The sequence below is a fragment of the Pagrus major genome, chromosome 12 (assembly GCF_040436345.1).
Source record: "Pagrus major chromosome 12, Pma_NU_1.0".
NCBI lineage: Eukaryota > Metazoa > Chordata > Actinopteri > Spariformes > Sparidae > Pagrus > Pagrus major.
In genome coordinates, this window is record NC_133226.1 from 4,865,968 (window position 1) to 4,884,581 (window position 18,614).

General features: G+C 41.6%; 1 protein-coding gene and 2 non-coding genes across 3 annotated transcripts; 1 reads left to right on the top strand and 2 right to left on the bottom strand.

Moving 5' to 3' along the window:
- Positions 1–5,053: 5,053 nt before the first annotated feature.
- Positions 5,054–5,135, bottom strand: trnas-uga (transfer RNA serine (anticodon UGA)). Its single transcript has one exon. It is a non-coding gene; the product is annotated as a tRNA-Ser (tRNA).
- Positions 5,136–6,713: 1,578 nt separating this feature from the next.
- LOC141006213 (uncharacterized) lies at positions 6,714–18,241 on the top strand. Its single transcript, XM_073478361.1, has 2 exons — positions 6,714–8,380; positions 16,028–18,241. The coding sequence occupies exons 1-2, from the start codon at positions 6,714–6,716 to the stop codon at positions 17,700–17,702; spliced, it is 3,342 nt and encodes a 1,113-aa protein (XP_073334462.1). The 3' UTR covers positions 17,703–18,241.
- Positions 14,466–14,547, bottom strand: trnas-uga (transfer RNA serine (anticodon UGA)). Its single transcript has one exon. It is a non-coding gene; the product is annotated as a tRNA-Ser (tRNA).
- Positions 18,242–18,614: the final 373 nt, after the last annotated feature.

An 18,614-nucleotide genomic window follows, 5' to 3' on the forward strand; every position in this document is an offset into this window, starting at 1 on the left:
AGGAGATGTTAACTGAGCCCGGCTTTCTATAGAGCGAATGGATCTCCAAGCTCTGATGGTACTGAGAGTAATAGGGTTAGAGCAGAGTTTTTTGACAGATTCAGGGTTATTCATATACAACAGATTTACCAAGGGACACTTTGACTGAGAGGACTCAATATCATGCCAAATTGAGGCAGGATCACAGTTGAGCCAGCTTGAAATCACCCGCAGGTGTGAAGCCAGTTGGTAAAATCTAAGATTAGGTACATCTAGCCCTCCATCACAACCCGCCATTTGAAGTTTTGTCATCTTGAGACGTGGCCTCCTCTTGCTCCAAATGAAGGAGCTTAGCCAGCCTTCAAGCACCTTAATAACCTTGTTTGACAATAATATAGGGATCATCTGCAGTGGATACAGCAGTCTGGGCAGGACGTTCATTTTTATAAGAGCCACCCTCCCTAGCCAGGAAAGAGGAAGAGTGGCCCAACGGTCTAAGTCAGCCCTTATAGCTTCCAAGAGGGGGGGGAAATTAGACTTAAACATCTGACCAAACGTAGGTGTTACATAGACTCCTAAGTAAATTAAACCGGCAGGAGACCAGCGGAATGGAAAGGGCTCAGTCATATCTGGAACACAAGTTAACGATCCTAGGGGCATAGCTTCGGATTTTGCAAAGTTAATTTTATATCCTGAAAAGACACTGAACGACGAAATGACCTTAATCAGGCAGGGAACAGAAGTTTCAGGTTTCAACAGATGTATCAAAATGTCATCAGCGTATAAGGTGATTTTGTGTTCCCTTTCACCAACGAAGATACCCGAAATTAAATTGTTTTGCCTTACTGCTTGGGCCAGCGGCTCAATAGCAATATCGAATAACAAGGGGCTTAGGGGGTCACCCTGTCTATTCCCGCGGTGGAGGGGGAAATTGTCGGATCTCAGCCCATTAGTCAGAACCGCCGCCGTCGGAGTATTGTACAGAACCCTAATCCAATTCACAAAATTTTCGCCGAGGCCAAATTCTTCCAAAGCAAAAAACAAATACGACCATTCGACCCGGTCGAATGCCTTCTCGGCGTCGAGAGACAGCACGAGGGCAGGGTCCTGGCGACTCTGGGTTAGCTGGATGATGTTAAGGAGCCTCCTCAGATTATCACAGGAGTTCCGGCCCTTGATAAAACCGGTTTGGTCCTCCTTGACAATATGGGGCAGTACCTTCTCTAAACGTGAGGCCAGAATTTTGGAGAGTAGTTTTTGGTCAGAGTTAAGTAAGGCTATTGGCCTGTATGAGGCACAGCTTTCAGGGCATTTTCCTTTTTTAAGGATGAGAGAAATATTGGCCTCCCTGAGGGACTGAGGTAGGATCCCATTTTCAAACGAATGATTGAGCATAGACAACAAAGGGTCTAAAAGAATATCACTAAACTCCTTATAAAACTCGCATCCAAATCCATCTGGCCCTGGGGCCTTACTGGACGGCATAGATTTCAAAGCAAGTAGCGCTTCCTCTCTAGTAATTGGGGCATTTAGTTGTAATTTTTGATCCTCTGTAACTTTAGGGAGTCTCAAATCTGCGAAAAACTGATGCATAAGAGTTAGGGCGTTGTCAGGCTGTTCAGAACTATAAAGGTTGGAATAAAATGATGCAAAGTGTTTATTAATGGTTCTAATATCAAACGATCTAATACCATTAGGGTCAGTAATAGAGACTATATTTTGAGAATCTGCCCTCTTTTTGACAAGACTGGCAAGATATTTTCCGGATTTGTCCCCAAACTCATATAGTTTCTGCCTGGCAAATTTAAGCGACTGCTCAGAGTCCTGGATCAGAAAAGTATTCAATGCAGCACGTGCAGATAACAGATCCTTGAGTAAGTCAGGACTTGGGCTAGATGTGTGATTTTTCTCCAATTCAGCTAGTTGGGATTCAAGAAGTTTACGCTGCTCATTCTTCCTACGTCTTTTGGATGCGACAAAAGACATAATCAGTCCGCGGGAGTATAATTTACATGTCTCCCAGAGGACAGAGGGATTATCTGTGGAAGGTGAGTTGATAGAATAGAAAATCTTAAATTCTGAAGTAAAGTAAGAAATAAACTTGTCGTCTTTGAGTAGATAAGGTTGAAATCTCCAGCGCCGTGACAATGCCCTGTCCTCAGCGAGAGAATACACCAAATAAAGAGGGGCGTGGTCTGATAACACAATGTTGCCCATGGAACATGATAAAGCAAGAGACATTTTCGATGAGGGGATGAAGATGTAATCAATTCTGGTGTAGCTTTTGTGTGGCGCTGAAAAAAAGGTAAACTCTGAATCAGTAGGGTGAAGCTGCCTCCATACATCAGAATATTCAATATCATGACATATATTAGCGAGCACCTTCGCTTGCTTAGAGGGGGGGGGAATAGCAGATGGAAGTTTGTCAAGAGAGGGATTAAGGTGACAATTAAAATCTCCTCCCACAAAAGAGTCCCCTGAAGCATGTTCCATAAAAACTGCAAAGGTTTTGGTGAGAAAATCAGGGGAATAAGCTGGGGGACAATATAGATTCATAAATGTTACCTCCTTTCCTGCGAGTATACCTTTAACAATTATATACCGGCCCTGGCTGTCTTTAACACAGTCGAGAGACCTAAATGCCAGATTTTTACTAATCAAAATGGCTACACCCCTACTGAAAGAAGAATATGAAGTAGCAAAGACCTGCCCAACCCAACTTCTTTGCAATTTAGCATTATCCTTGTCCTCCAGGTGGGTCTCCTGGAGGAAGGCAATAGATACATCTTCCTTTTTTAAAAATGATAATACCGCCATTCTCTTGGCAGGTTTTTGTAGGCCCCGGATGTTCCACGAACAAATCTTGATATTATATGAATTAGACATAGCCATAAAATACTATTATCAAATACATAAGACCGTTACATTTAGCAGGGATGGAAAACGCCACACTGATAGCCCACATAAAACTTATTGACATGTCATGTCCTGAGCTGAACATATGAACTACACTGAACAAACACAACAAATGTACAACAAAGAAAAACAAACTGAGGGTCTTTCCCCAAATAAACAGGGACTGTTCACCATACAAGCACCTTTCAAACTCACCAAGAGCGAACTGACAGCTGATGAATAGCGTGCCAAAAAAACTAAAAGAGTCCTCCCTCTCCTTGTGGGAGTGAATGAAAAAAAGTGGAAACGTAATATTAACGTTACGAGCAGCCGTGCCACTCGGTTAGAAAATGTTCATAATGTTCAGGGTGTTCATGACCTACCAGCAGAAGTAGAGAGGCTACGGCTGTTACAGAAGGAGAGTCCCAGAGCAGACAAACGAAGCTCCGTGCTCCGCAGCGTCATCATCCGGGCAAGGATTCAATGAAAGCGCGTACCTCCTCCGGCGTGGAGAACCTCTTTTTGGAGCTCCCGTGTGTCACCTGTAGAGTGGCCGGGAACAGCATAGCATATGGCATCCCTCGCTCTCGTAGCCGCTGTTTCACCGCATCGTATGCCTTGCGTCTCTTTATCACCGTCGAGGAGAAATCGCTGTAAAAAGAGACCTTGGCTCCGTTGTAGATTAAGCCACCGTCCAGGCTCACCCGGCGCGCCGCTTCCATGGCCCTCTGTTTATCTCTGAACGCGTGGAATCGTAGCAGCACCGCCCTGGGGCTCCTGTTCGGGTCCGGCTTCGGCGCGAGGGTGCGGTGGGCTCTCTCCAGCTTTATGCGGCCAGCTTTCGTGGTCATCTTTAGGACGCTAGGTAGCCATGATTCGAAAAATTCCACGGGCTGCCCCGTCTCCGTATCCTCGGGCAGGCCGACGACTCGAATGTTTAGGCGCCGGCTATAGTTCTCGGCCATGTCCAGACTCTCGGTGAGGGCGCTGACCTGCTTCTCCAGCTCCACAATCCTAGGCTCTTGTGTCCCGGCGGAGCCTTCAACTGCTAATAGCCTAGCCTCTGCTTCATCTAGCCGCTTGCCAGCAGCCTGGATCTCCGTGGTATTCTTGTAGATGGTCTCGACCAGAGGGCTAAGTTTATCATCAATAACTTTAATAATGTTACTGGTCATAACGCTCAGAGCTTTAGCAAGGGCAGGGTCAAGCCCATCTGCGGCTGGTAATTCGGCCTGGTCGCCATCTTGTGTGTCGCCGTCGGGCTCGGTCGGGACATCTTTTTTGTCTTTGTTTCCTCTGGTTCTTCCCATATTGTCGAAAGACTGTGGCCAAAAGTTTTCCAGGGACATAGCCTGTTGTGTTCATTAAAAAAAATGCCGGTTGTTGTCAGGATAATGAGAAAATTGGCACCGAGTGGCACGGAGCTCTAGCACATGCGTCTGCTCAGCTCACCGCCATCACGTGACCCCCTCTTACTGTTTCTTAATGTGTTAGAAATAAGATTGTGAGATACTGACTTAATGGTTAATTAGAAATGGTCTGAAATCTGGAAGAATACAGAGGCCATTTGAATGGAATGTGACCAGATAAGGATACCAGGCATATGTCGTAAATTACAGACGGGAGTATCACATAGAACAAATGAAAAAAGGTTTCCAGTGTCCACTCTGGAGAGTGTGTTTGTGGATCAGAAGTAAGAGACAGAGATGAAGAAAGAGGGAGAGATCAGACATGTTACTTAATTTCCAAATGTAAAGACATTGTATTGACACATTCTGATGACCAGTTCGTTCCGGTCCCTCCTGATGTGGAGAGAGTAGGTAACTTCATGCTCACTCAGACTGACCTGTGAGGGAAGGATTTATCTGTTTTCAGGGGAAAGAGAGTTCAGAAATGGGAGTTTAGTTGTAAATTAATTAAAACTGTCCTCATTTGAAGTCTTTATGGTCCAGGAAACACTATCCTCTCTGCCAGGAGATAAGATGGTCAGCCTGGAAGACGCCTCCTTCCTGTAAATCGTCTTCATCCAGATGAAAGGGGTTAACAAGAAAAACAGGGCCTCAATGTAATGCAGAGGCGATGGCATAAGTTCCTACAAATGTGCATCTTTGACTGTACTATATTAAGCAACATACAGTTGGGGATGGACATATACAGACACATGGGCAAAGAGGGACATCGCTGTGAGCAGGGTTTGAACCTGCGCAGGGAAACCCCATTGGATTTCAAGTCCAACGCCTTAACCACTCAGCCATCACAGCTTATATAAGTTCAATGAGAGCGTAGGATCACACGGTTACACACATGTTTACTTCAACATACAAGTTTTCAACATATAACATTGTTATGATGTCATGGGTTTTGTTTGTAGTCAGCACCTACATTATGTCTGTCAGATGTTTACAGACCTGGGATTTGTATTTATGACAGTGGTGTTACACTCAGAAACTGTGGGGGATGCCAAAATGCACAAATTGCCAATTTCTACATAATGTTGCTTTAATTCATTTGACAAGCTGTCATAATGTGATCTTAATAATATCAAAGTAAAATGTCATAAAGGAGTGATGTTAGAACAGTGAAGGGAAGAAAGTCTGATCACATTTTGATCATCTTGAAAAAGTTAAAGCACTTATTATAACTAAGGAACAGATCTGTAGCCCTGCTCCCACCATGGTCTGTATATTCCAGCTGTGTGTCACAGGTCTGTTATGTCACGGCTGTTGAAAGAACTCCTGCAGACGATACACCTGTGTACCCTCACTCATAGCTCCTCCAGCAAGCCTTCTCTCTCCTCGCTCCTCTCTGCTCAAGATGCAGTTTAGGAATTGAGAAATCCTTCAATATGGCACGCTGAGGTCGCTTTTTCAGGTCACAGGCAGAAGGACGGAGGAAAGAGGAGATGAGAAGAGAGGAGAGAGGAGATGAGGAGATGAAGAGATGAGGAGAGAGGAGATGAGGAGAGAGGAGATGAGGAGAGAGGAGATGAGGAGAGAGGAGAGAGGAGATGAGGAGAGAGGAGATGAAGAGATGAGGAGGTACAAAATGGAGAAAAGAGAAGAGCTCAGTAAAAGAGTCAGGAGTGGAGACAGATGAAAATGTCCCTGACTGGCTCCTTCCTGCTTTTAAAGGAAAACAGCACTTTGGAAACAAAACCACAGAAAAATTGTCACCCTTGAAGTGAACTGTATTCTAAAGACCATTAAGTGATTCTGTGTATCATCATCTGACTGCTCTCTCTGCTGCTGATGCACTCAGCATCAACATGGTGGAAGAATATCATGTGTTCTGCCAGTGAAATGAATAAATGTTACTCTTTGAATAAGTCCTAAAACTTGTTCTCCTGTCCATGGTGTGATAATAAGCCCTGGAGGATACAAAGAGTTCAAAGCAAGATCACTAACAGCACCAACATTGTGTTTATTCTCCTCTTTGAGCAGGTTAAGTCACTCTTCATATTTAATGAGAGTGGTTTATGGAACAGAGCTCTTAAATCATGTCACACAGCTGCTCCAATCAAACCAAAGTACTAACAGGTCAGTGGACTGGGTCAACACATCAAACTAAAAGTGATTTATCATCTGATCAGGGTGATCTTGGGTTGGGTTTTAAGAGGGAATGAATCCAGTCTGGTGTCTGAAACTCTTCATGTTCTAAAGAGGAGCTACACGAACACAGAGACTTGCTGGAATGACTCTTCTTCCTGGTGTGTATAAAGCATGGTAACTCCTCCCTCCTCTTCCTGCTCTCAAGTTCAGCCAATCCCATTCAGTTAACGTGTTTCCTGTTGCCAGTATGACAAAGTGAAAGTGTTTGACATTCGGTGTCTCAGAGGTGAAATGGCGCAACGAGGAGTTCAGCTGGACCAGGAAAAATTCTTCTGTTCGATCTGTCTGGATCTACTGAAGGATCCAGTGACTATTCCCTGTGGACACAGCTTCTGTATGAACTGTATTAAAAGCTACTGGGGAGAAGATGATCAGAAGAAAGTCTACAGCTGTCCTCAGTGCAGACAGACCTTCCAACCGAGGCCTGCCCTGGTGAAAAACACCATGTTAGCAGATGTAGTGGAGGAGCTGAAGAAGACTGGACTCCAAGCTGCTCCAGCTGATCAATGCTATGCCGGACCTGAAGATGTGGCCTGTGATGTCTGCACTGGGAGAAAACTTAAAGCTGTCAAGTCCTGTCTGCAGTGTCTGGTCTCTTACTGTGAGCAGCACCTCCAGCCTCACTATGAATCCCCTGCCTTTGAAAAACACAAGCTGGTGGACCCCTCCAAGAAGCTTCAGCACAACATCTGCTCTAGTCACGATGAGGTAATGAAGATTTTCTGCCGCACTGATCAGCAGTGTATCTGTTATCTCTGCTCCATGGATGAACATAAAGGCCATGACACAGTCTCAGCTTCAGCAGAACGTACTAAGAGGCAGGGAGAGCTCGGAATGAGTCGACAAAACATCCAGCAGAGAATCCAGGACAGGGAGAAAGAAGTGAAGCTGCTCCAGCAGGGGGTGGAGGCTGTCAATGACTCTGCTGATAAAGCAGTGAAGAACAGCGACAAGATCTTCACTGAGCTGGTCCATCTCATTGAGAAAAGAAGCTCTGATGTGAAGCAGCAGATCAGATCCAAGCAGAAAAGTGAAGTGAGTCGAGTCAAAGAGCTTCAGGAGAAGCTGCAGCAGGAGATCACTGAACTGAGGAGGAAAGACGCTGACCTGGAGCAGCTGTCATACACAAATGATCACATCCAGTTTCTACACAGTTACCCCTCACTGTCTCAAATCAGTGAACCTATAGACTCACCCAGCATCAATATCCACCCTCTGCAGTACTTTGAGGATGTGACAGCAGCTGTGTCAGAGGTCAGAGATAAACTACAGGACATTCTGAGTGACGTATGGACCAAGATCTCACTGGCAGTGACATCAGTGGATGTTTTCCTGCCACAAGCACAGCCAAAGATCAGAGAGGAGTTCTTAAAGTATTCATGTCAAATCACACTGGATCCAAACACAGCACACACACAGCTGTTATTATCTGAAGGGAACAGAAAAGCAACAGTGATGAGAGAAGTACAGTTATATCCTCAACATCCAGACAGATTCACCGGAATCCAGCAGGTCATGGGCAGAGAGAGTCTGACTGGACGTTGCTACTGGGAGGTGGAGCGTAGTAATATGTTTGATTATTCTGTAGCAGTCACATACAAGGATATCTGCAGAACACGATATGAAAGTAAATATGGAGAAAACAACAGGTCCTGGGCGTTAGAGTGGTCCAGCAACAGTTATAAATTCAGCCATAACAACATCAGCACTTCCATCTCAGGCCCTCAGTCCTCCAAAATAGGAGTGTACCTGGATCATCCTGCAGGTATTCTGTCCTTCTACAGTGTCTCTGACACCATGACTCTCCTCCACAGAGTCCAGACCACCTTCACTCAGCCGCTCTATGTTGGACTGAATGTTTATGGTTTTGAAAAGTCTGTTGAATTGTGTGAGCTCAAGTAGACAGGTTGAAATTCTGTGGCTATGTACATACATTCAGTGTGGGTTAAATATTAAATGAAGAATATACATTTTTTTTGGGTTTTTCTCTTGGAATCTATGATTTATTATTACACTTTCAACAACTCGAAGAATTTTTGAGACAATGTTAGTAAGAAACCTGATAATTCCAGAGGAGTAAAGAAAGAGAATTTGATTTATTGGAAACAGAAATGTGTTAGAAGTTTGCAGCTGTATTATTTAGAGTGAAAATATAAGGACATAGAATTAAAGTATAAATATGGTAAGCTGTTGTTGGAAAATCATTTCATTATAAATAATGGATTTCTGGAGTTCGCAAAGTTCCGTGTGTTTGAAGGGAAATAACCTGAATATTTTACTGGTGATAAATGAATATATAATCATATAATAACTTTTTTGTTTCATATATCTGGTGTTACTGTAATATTTGATGTTCCTTCTGTTCCACTGCATGGCCCTTAATGGAGCAGAAATAGTATTTCTAAGTAGTTGATCTGAGCTAATGTTTATTTTGTTCCTGTCACTCTGAATGTTTTCAGGAAAAGAAGTAAAGATGTATGATTATTATTACTACAGTGATAATCACCTGGACACTGTCTCATTTCCTCCACAGTGCTGTCACACTGTAAACCAGTGTGACAGCACTGTGGAGGAAATGAATGGACACACTGAAGCAGGATTTATTACTGAATCAATAAAGTGGATTTTTCCCTCAAAAACTAATAATGTATGTTATTCATTTGCAGAAACTCTTTCACTAGCATAACACACCTGATTTCAGAATGAACTGACTGAGACTGAGTTGCATTGTGGGTAATATGCAGCAGGCTCCAAGGTTTTCATAAGATAAAGAATGCTTTGAATAAATAACATTATGCTCAATCAGTGGAGAACTCTTTTAAATGTTATAGTGAATAACTTCAGCTCAACAGTCCACTTAAGTAGCTTTTCCCTGAGCACTTGTCTAAACCTGTTATCAGCACAGTCATGTATATTAACAATATACAAAGTCTAATATTATACACCACTGTGCCATTTTTGGTTTTCATTTATATAGTGTATTTATAAATACATTTTTAAATACCACATGATCTTTATATGTAAATGATTGTGCTTAACTTGAGCATTCGCTGTTTATACAACTGTATACTTCTACTCCTCTACATTTTGAAGGCAAATATTGTACTATTTTTTTAAAGATTATTTTTATATTTGGTCATTCTGCTTTTTCATGACAGTGACAGCTGAAGAGAGACAGGAAAGGCAAAGAGACAGAGAAGGGATGACATGCAGTACTTGTCTACCAAGTGACTCAAATATTGTACTCTATACTTCACTACATTCGTCTGACAGCTTTAGTTTCTTGTTACTTGTCAGATTTTAAAGGGCTTCACGTTTTTTCACTATGTAGTAGTACTCATCAAGATCTGTAAACACACTGAATGTGTAAAATTGGTGGAGTTACCCTTTAAATTTCTCATCGATGAAGTGCACCTTTGGCGTGCAGTCTTGATCTGGTATGGCCGGCAGCTTATGGTGGCTAATGTCAGCTGACGTTAGATATCTGTTGGTGTGTAACATTGTTAATTGTAATTGTCATTTGTAAATGTAATCAGTGTTACAATACTTTTTACCTTTTAGCAGTGGTGGAAAGAGTACCGACAATCTGTACTCAATTACGAGTACAGCTACATTACTGAAATATTACTCAGTGGCCCGCTGTAGAGTTTTGTCAAGGTTTTCATTGGCCTGTTTGTGATTGGATAGCCCTATTGGCTATAATAATGCAGATGAAGAGTTTAGATATCTTAGTTAGTTTTGTTTGTTTGTTTGTTTTTTCTTAAAAATATAAAAGTATGCAGGTTTTGTTTCTTTCAACATTACACAACTATATGGCGATAGTTATGTTGATATGATGTTATCCTCTCTTCTTGACAATAATTGTAAATCAAGAATTCAACACCAGCTGTGTAATGTAATGTGTGAGAATAACAATAATAAAGAAAATTAAAAAAAAAAAAGTAGAGTTTAGATATTAACTCAATTGTGCTCAGTACTCAATTATGATTTTAAAAATAACTAAGTACATTACACGGTGTAATGTATACTTAAATACCAGTAAAGCTGCAGGCTTGAAAAATGTTTATAAAACTACAAGTAGTAGTACTAGTTTACAGTGAACTGCAGTTGGCCTACTGTGTTTTTAAATGAAGTAGTGCTGGTTGGAGCCTCTGGGTGTCACTGCAGGACTGTGTGTCTCTCTCAGCTCTGCTCTGATTAGTTTGACTGCAGTGAAAAAATCAGTGTGTAGTTCAGCTGCAGGAACAGACGATGGCAGCTAACATGGCACCGAAACATCTGAACAGGTTTCAACACTCATATTTTCCCATATATTTCTCTATCTATTCTGTATTTGATTTTCCCCATAATCTGATTTTTGTTCATTAATTCTACCTCATTTGACATTTTTGTTTTTGGACATGCATCTGGGCAAAACCATACTGAACAAATCACATGGTTCATGATATCTGTATTTGTTTCATTCATAGCTTTAAATGAATCTTTACCCCTTGTCAAACCAACTCAGTTTCTTCTTATTTTTGTTTGTGCTTATTTATTTTATTAAATGTGCAAAATAACATAATATAAAGTACATACTGGGTGGAGTTGCGTGGGTGTTACGACTCTGTCGCAGTCACATACAAGGATATCAGCAGAACAGGAGATGAAAGTGTATTTGGAAAAAATGACAGGATTATACTTTCACCAGTTATAAATTCAGCCATAACAACATCAGCACCGCCATCTCAGGTATTAGGTCCTCCAAAATAGGGGTGTACCTGGATCATCCTGCAGGTATTCTGTCCTTCTACAGTGTCTCTGACACCATGACTCTCCTCCACAGAGTCCAGACCACCTTCACTCAGCCGCTCTATGCTGGACTCGGTGTGTTAGGTTATGGTTGTTCTGGTGAATTGTGTCAGCTCAAGTAGACAGATTTGCAGGTTTTGTCTTCTTTAATTCTTTAAAATACTATTAAATAATTTTGGACAATTTTTCAGATATTGTTCATATAGTAAGGAACATTTAAATTCAAGAAGAGAACAGAAAGGGGACTCAATGTATTTGGAAAAAAAACATTCATGTGTAAAAAATGACATTCTTTTTCTTTTAGGATAAAATTATGAGGAAAGACAATCAAACAAAAAATGTGGGTAGTAAACTATTGTGAGAAAACTGTCAACTGTCAGGTTATTACAAGCAGAACAAACACCTGCACTGTGAAATCAGTAAATGAAGAAACACAATACATTTAATGGAACATTTCAAAATGGACTCCTGGACTTTGTGAGATTATAGTATATAATATAATATGTATATATATATATATATATATATATATATATATATATATATATATATATATATATATATATATTTATATTTATACACACACACACACACACACAATAGTTGTTTATTTTGTGATTTGTTATTTTGTTCCTGTCAGTCTGAATGTTTAAAAAATGTAGCAAAGATGTATGATTATTATTAATATACTGATAATCACTCCACAGTGCTGACACACTGGTTTAACAGATTGATTGTGGATGAAATGAATGGACACACTGAAGCAGGATTTAATTATTGGATCAATCAATAAAGTGGATTTTTCTCTCAAAAACTAATAAAGTATTTCTCATGATTTCATTCCAGAAACTCTGTCACTGGCATAACACACCTGAATTTCAGAATGAACTGCCTGAGACTGAGTTGCATTGTGGGTACTATACAGTAGGTGCCTAGTATTCACAAGAATGGAGGAATAAAAACACAATATCTTTGGTTCTGCTGCATCAATTTGAATCATAAAAAAAGAACTCAGCTGTGAGTCTGATGATGTAATTGTTGTAGATGAGCTGAGCTCAACAGTGTTCAGGAGCTTTTTCAGAGCACCTGTCTACACTTCTCATCACCACTGTCATGAATATTCACAGTATATAAAGTCTAATATTAAACACCACTGTGCCATTGTTGGTTTGTCTTTAAATAATATATTTATTAAGTATCACAAGATCTTTACATGTAACAAGCCAGAGATGCACAGAGGCAGCACTACTGTACCATACTGTACTGTACTTGTTTAATATAAACCTTAGCTTCAGTGACTTCAGACTAACCAGTGTGGCTGACAGGCAGGTTCATCCTGTACAGGTCACCCATCAATAACAGGGCTGTGGTTAATTTCTCAGTTATGAGCCTGGCTTGTTCTCCCTGCCATTGTCAATGGCTGACATCAAATATATCAGTGGTGGAATGTAATTAAGTACTGCACTCAAGTACAGATTTAAGATAGGCCTACTTGTACTTTACATGAGTGTTTTCATTTTATGCTACATTATTCTTCTACTCCAGTACTTTCTGGGGGGAATATTCGTTTTTTTCTTTTTTGGAGAAAGAAAGAGGGGATGACGTGCAGCAAAGGGCCCTGGTTGGAACTGAACCCGGCCCATGTGTTAAGGACTCGGCTCTGATCCGGTGAACCACCGGGGCACCCATATGTTCTACTTTCTACTTCACTACATTTCTGTGACAGCTTTAGTTAGCAGTTACTTTTCAGATAACCCTTCATACCCTTCCTGTCTAGTGAAAACCAAGTCTCTTCTGATGTGCTGATTAATGTTTGTGAAGATCTAGAGGATGAAGTGCTCCTCTATGTGTTGAGAACATTTTCGTCCCTCTCAATCCAAATAAACTCTTTAAGGCCTCTATGTTGAGCTGGAAAATGCATCGTCACAAAGCTGAAAACAGGCTGTTTTCCTGACCTCATAAACAGTACATAAAGTAGTTAGATTACTTCAACCTAAAACATATGGAGTAGTAAAATGAAACATACACATGAATGCAGCAGTAAAGAAAATCAGATATACTGGTAAAACCCTGACAGGGAACATTTTACTGCTCAGTGAGTGCTTTTACTTTTCATACTTAAAGTACATTTTGTTGATGATGTTAACATACTTTTACACAAGTAATGTGTTGACTGCTGGACTCAGAGTACTTTCACACTTTGGTTTAGAACTTTTACTTCAGTAAAACTCTGAATACTTTTTCCATCATGGCTGGTACAGTTGTTTACCCCAAGTTCACACACACAAGTCAGCTGGATCATAGTCTGGTCATTGGCTGGAGGACTCTGAACTGGGATGGTACCTGGACTGTGACTGATGATTTAGAAGTCCACAAGAACACCAGTACAGACGAGAACAATGTTATAAAGTCCTGCAGTCAAAGTCAAATTTAATGATCAAATGATTAAGTTATCAGTCAGACTGTCAAGACAACATCAGATTATTACTGGGACACTTGAAGAGAACAGAACAGGGCTTCATTTCATTGTAACAGCTGTGAAAAAGGCCTGTAGCTGTCACCGACGGAAAACTAATCCAAGAGCGACACCTGGTGGTGAGAAATGACACCAAGACAAATTCAACAAAGGTGAACAGTCTCCACTTGTCATTTCTCAGTTTGTACGTCCTCAGTTCCCTCTCCGTCCCTCCTCGTGTCACAGTCCCTTCCTCATGAGATGTGAGCAGAGGACGCAAGGAAGAGACATGAGGAGAGAGAAGTTAAGGTGACAGGCATTTAACAAAATGAGACGTCTCTGCTTCAGAGCTGAATTTGAATTAAGTATGAGCTGTGGCACAGCTGCATCATCTGTCCATTGTTTTGTCATAGTCTTCTGCTGTAAAATCATGTTGATACTACAGTGTCCTGTAACAGGGTGAATTAGTGTCTCTGTCACTTGGTTCTGCTCTATGTACATTTAGCAGAAGCTTCTGTCCAAAGCAACTTACAGTAATTCATACACTGATGGCGGTGGCTGCCATGCAAAGTGCCAACCAGCACATCAGGAGCAGTTTGGGGTTCCAAGGACCAGTGACCTTCAGATAACAAGACGCTTGCTCTACCCCTGAGAAGAAATGTGTCTTTGACTGTATGATATTAAGGAACATACAGTTGGGGATGGACATATACAGACACATGGACAAAGAGGGACATCGCTGTGAGCAGGGTTTGAACCTGCGCGGGGAAACCCCATTGGATTTCAAGTCCAACGCCTTAACCACTCGGCCATCACAGCTTATGTAAGTTCAGTAAGAGCGTAGGATCACAGGGTTACACACATGTTTACTTCAACATACACGTTTTCAACATATAACGTTGTTATGATGTCATGGGTTTTGTTTGTAGTTAGCACCTACATTATGTCTGACAGATGTTTACAGACCTGGGATTTGTATTTATGACAGTGATGTTACACTCAGAAACTTTGGGGGACGCCAAAATGCACAAATTGCCAATTTCTACATAATGTTGCTTTAATTCATTTGACAAGCTGTCATAATGTGACGTTAATAACATCAAAGTAAAATGTCACTAAGGAGTGATGTTAGAACAGTGAAGGGCAGAAAGTCTGATCACATTTTGATCATCTTAAAAAAGTTAAAGCACTTATTATAAGTAAGGAACAGATCTGTAGAGCCCTGCTCCCACCATGGTCTGTATATTCCAGCTGTGTGTCACAGGTCTGTTATGTCACGGCTGTTGAAAGAACTCCTGCAGAGACACCTGTGTACCCTCACTCATAGCTCCTCCAGCAAGCCTTCTCTCTCCTCGCTCCTCTCTGCTCAAGATGCAGTTTAGGAATTGAGAAATCCTTCAATATGGCACGCTGAGGTCGATTTTTCCGGGTCACAGGCAGAAGGACGGAGGAGAGAGGAGATGAGGAGAGAGGAGATGAGGAGGTACAAAATGGAGAAAAGAGAAGAGCTCAGTAAAAGAATCAGGAGTGGAGACAGATGAAAATGTCCCTGACTGGCTCCTTCCTGCTTTTTAAAGGAAAACAGCACTTTGGAATCAAAACCACAGAAAACTTGTCACCCTTGAGGTGAACTGTATTCTAAAAACCATTCAATGATTCTGTGTTTTATCATCTGACTGCTCTCTCTGCTGATGATGCACTCAGCATCAACATGGTGGAAGAATATCATGTGTTCTGCCAGTGACATGAATAAATGTTACTCTTTGAATAAGTCCTAAAACCTGTTCTCCTGTCCATGGTGTGATAATAAGCCCTGGAGGATACAAAGAGTTCAAAGCAAGATCACTAACAGCACCAACATTGTGTTTATTCTCCTCTTTGAGCAGGTTAAGTCACTCTTCATATTTAATGAAAGTGGTTTATGGAACAGAGCTCTTAAATCATGTCACACAGCTGCTCCAAACAAACCAAAGTGTACTAACAGGTCAGTGGACTGGGTCAACACATCAAACTAAAAGTGATTTATTATCTGATCAGGGTGATCTTGGGCTGTGTATCGTGAGCAGCATTTATTTTTAAGAGGGAATGAATCCAGTCTGGTGTCTGAAACTCCTCATGTTCTAAAGAGGAGCTACACGAACACAGAGACTTGCTTGAATGACTCTTCTTCCTGGTGTGTATAAAGCACGATAACTCCTCCCTCCTCTTCCTGCTCTCAACTTCAGCCAATCCCATTCAGTTAATGTGTTTCCTGTTGCCAGTATGACAAAGTGAAAGTGTTTGACATTCGGTGTCTCAGAGGTGAAATGGCGCTACAAGGAGTTCAGCTGGACCAGGAAAAACTCTGCTGTTCGATCTGTCTGGATCTACTGAAGGATCCAGTGACTATTCCCTGTGGACACAGCTTCTGTATGAACTGTATTAAGAGCTACTGGGAAGAAGATGATCAGAAGAAAGTCTACAGCTGTCCTCAGTGTAGACAGACCTTCCAACCGAGGCCTGCCCTGGTGAAGAACACCATGTTAGCAGATTTAGCGGAGGAGCTGAAGAAGACTGGACTCCAAACTGCTCCAGCTGATCACTGCTATGCCGGACCTGAAGATGTGGCCTGTGATTTCTGCACTGGGAGAAAACTTAAAGCTGTCAAGTCCTGTCTGCAGTGTCTGGTCTCTTACTGTGAGCAGCACCTCCAGCCTCACTATGAATCCCCTGCCTTTGAAAAACACAAGCTGGTCGACCCCTCCAAGAAGCTTCAGCACAACATCTGCTCTAGTCACGATGAGGTAATGAAGATTTTCTGCCGCACTGATCAGCAGTGTATCTGTTATCTCTGTTCCATGGATGAACATAAAGGCCATGACACAGTCTCAGCTTCAGCAGAACGTACTAAGAGGCAGGGAGAGCTCGGAACGAGTCGACAAAACATCCAGCAGAGAATCCAGGACAGGGAGAAAGAAGTGAAGCTGCTCCAGCAGGGGGTGGAGGCTGTCAATCACTCTGCTGATAAAGCAGTGAAGAACAGCGACAAGATCTTCACTGAGCTGGTCCATCTCATTGAGAAAAGAAGCTCTGATGTGAAGCAGCAGATCAGATCCAAGCAGAAAAGTGAAGTGAGTCGAGTCAAAGAGCTTCAGGAGAAGCTGCAGCAGGAGATCACTGAACTGAGGAGGAAAGACGCTGACCTGGAGCAGCTGTCATACACAAATGATCACATCCAGTTTCTACACAGTTACCCCTCACTGTCTCAAATCAGTGAACCTACAGACTCACCCAGCATCAATATCCACCCTCTGCAGTACTTTGAGGATGTGACAGCAGCTGTGTCAGAGGTCAGAGATAAACTACAGGACATTCTGAGTGACGTATGGACCAAGATCTCACTGGCAGTGACATCAGTGGATGTTTTCCTGCCACAAGCACAGCCAAAGATCAGAGAGGAGTTCTTAAAGTTTTCACGTCAAGTCACACTGGATCCAAACACAGCACACACACAGCTGTTATTATCTGAAGGGAACAGAAAAGCAACAGTGAAGAGAGAAGTACAGTTATATCCTCAACACCCAGACAGATTCACCAAAAGGCAGCAAGTCATGGGCAGAGAGAGTCTGACTGGACGTTGCTACTGGGAGGTGGAGCGTAGTATGAATCAGGGTTCTGTAGCAGTCACATACAAGGATATCAGCAGAACAGGATATGAAAGTAAATTTGGAAACAATGACAGGTCCTGGGCGTTAGAGTGGCCCGACAACAGTTATAAATTCAGACATAACAACATCAGCACTTCCATCTCGGGTCCTCAGTCCTCCAAAATAGGAGTGTACCTGGATCATCATGGAGGTATTCTGTCCTTCTACAGTGTCTCTGACACCATGACTCTCCTCCACAGAGTCCAGACCACCTTCACTCAGCCGCTCTATGTTGGGCTTAAGGTTTATGGTTATGAAAAGTCTATTGAATTGTGTGAGCTCAAGTAGACGGGTTGAAATTCTGTGGCTATGTTCATACATTCAGTGTCAGTTAAATATCAAAGAAGAAGAATATAATGTTTTTCAGGGTTTTTCTTTTGGAATCTGTGAATTGTTATTACACTTTCAACAACTTGAAGAATTTTTGAGACAATGTTAGTAAGAAACCTGATAATTCCAGAGGAGTAAAGAATGATAAAGTGATAAATGAATATATAATCATATAATAACTTTTTTGTTCCATATATCTGGTGTTATTGTAATATTTGATGTTCCTTCTGTTCCACTGCATGGCCCTTAATGGGCCACGCAGATCAAGTAGTTGATCTGAGCTAATGTTTATTTTGTTCCTGTCACTCTGAATGTTTTCAGGAAAAGAAGTAAAGATGTATGATTATTATTACTACAGTGATAATCACCTGGACACTGTTTCATTTCCTCCACAGTGCTGACACACTGGTTCAACACATTGATTGTGGATGAAATGAATGGACACACTGAAGCAGGATTTATTACTCAATCAATAAAGTGGATTTTTCTCTCAAAAACTCATAAAGTATTTCTCTTAATTTCATTCCAGAAACTGTCACTAGCATAACACACCTGAATTTCACAATGAACTGCCTGAGACTGAGTTGCATTGTGGGTAATATGCAGCAGGCTCCAAGGTTTTCATAAGATAAAGAATGCTTTGAATAAATAACATAATGCTCAGTCAGTGGAGACTTCTTTTAAATGTAATTGTGATTAACTTCAGCTCCACAGTCCACTTAAGTAGCTTTTCCCTGAGCACTTGTCTAAACTTGTTACCAGCACAGTCATGTATATTAACAATATACAAAGTCTAATATTATACACCACTGTGCCATTGTTGGTTTTCATTTATACAACTGTATACTTCTACTCCTCTGCATTTTGAAG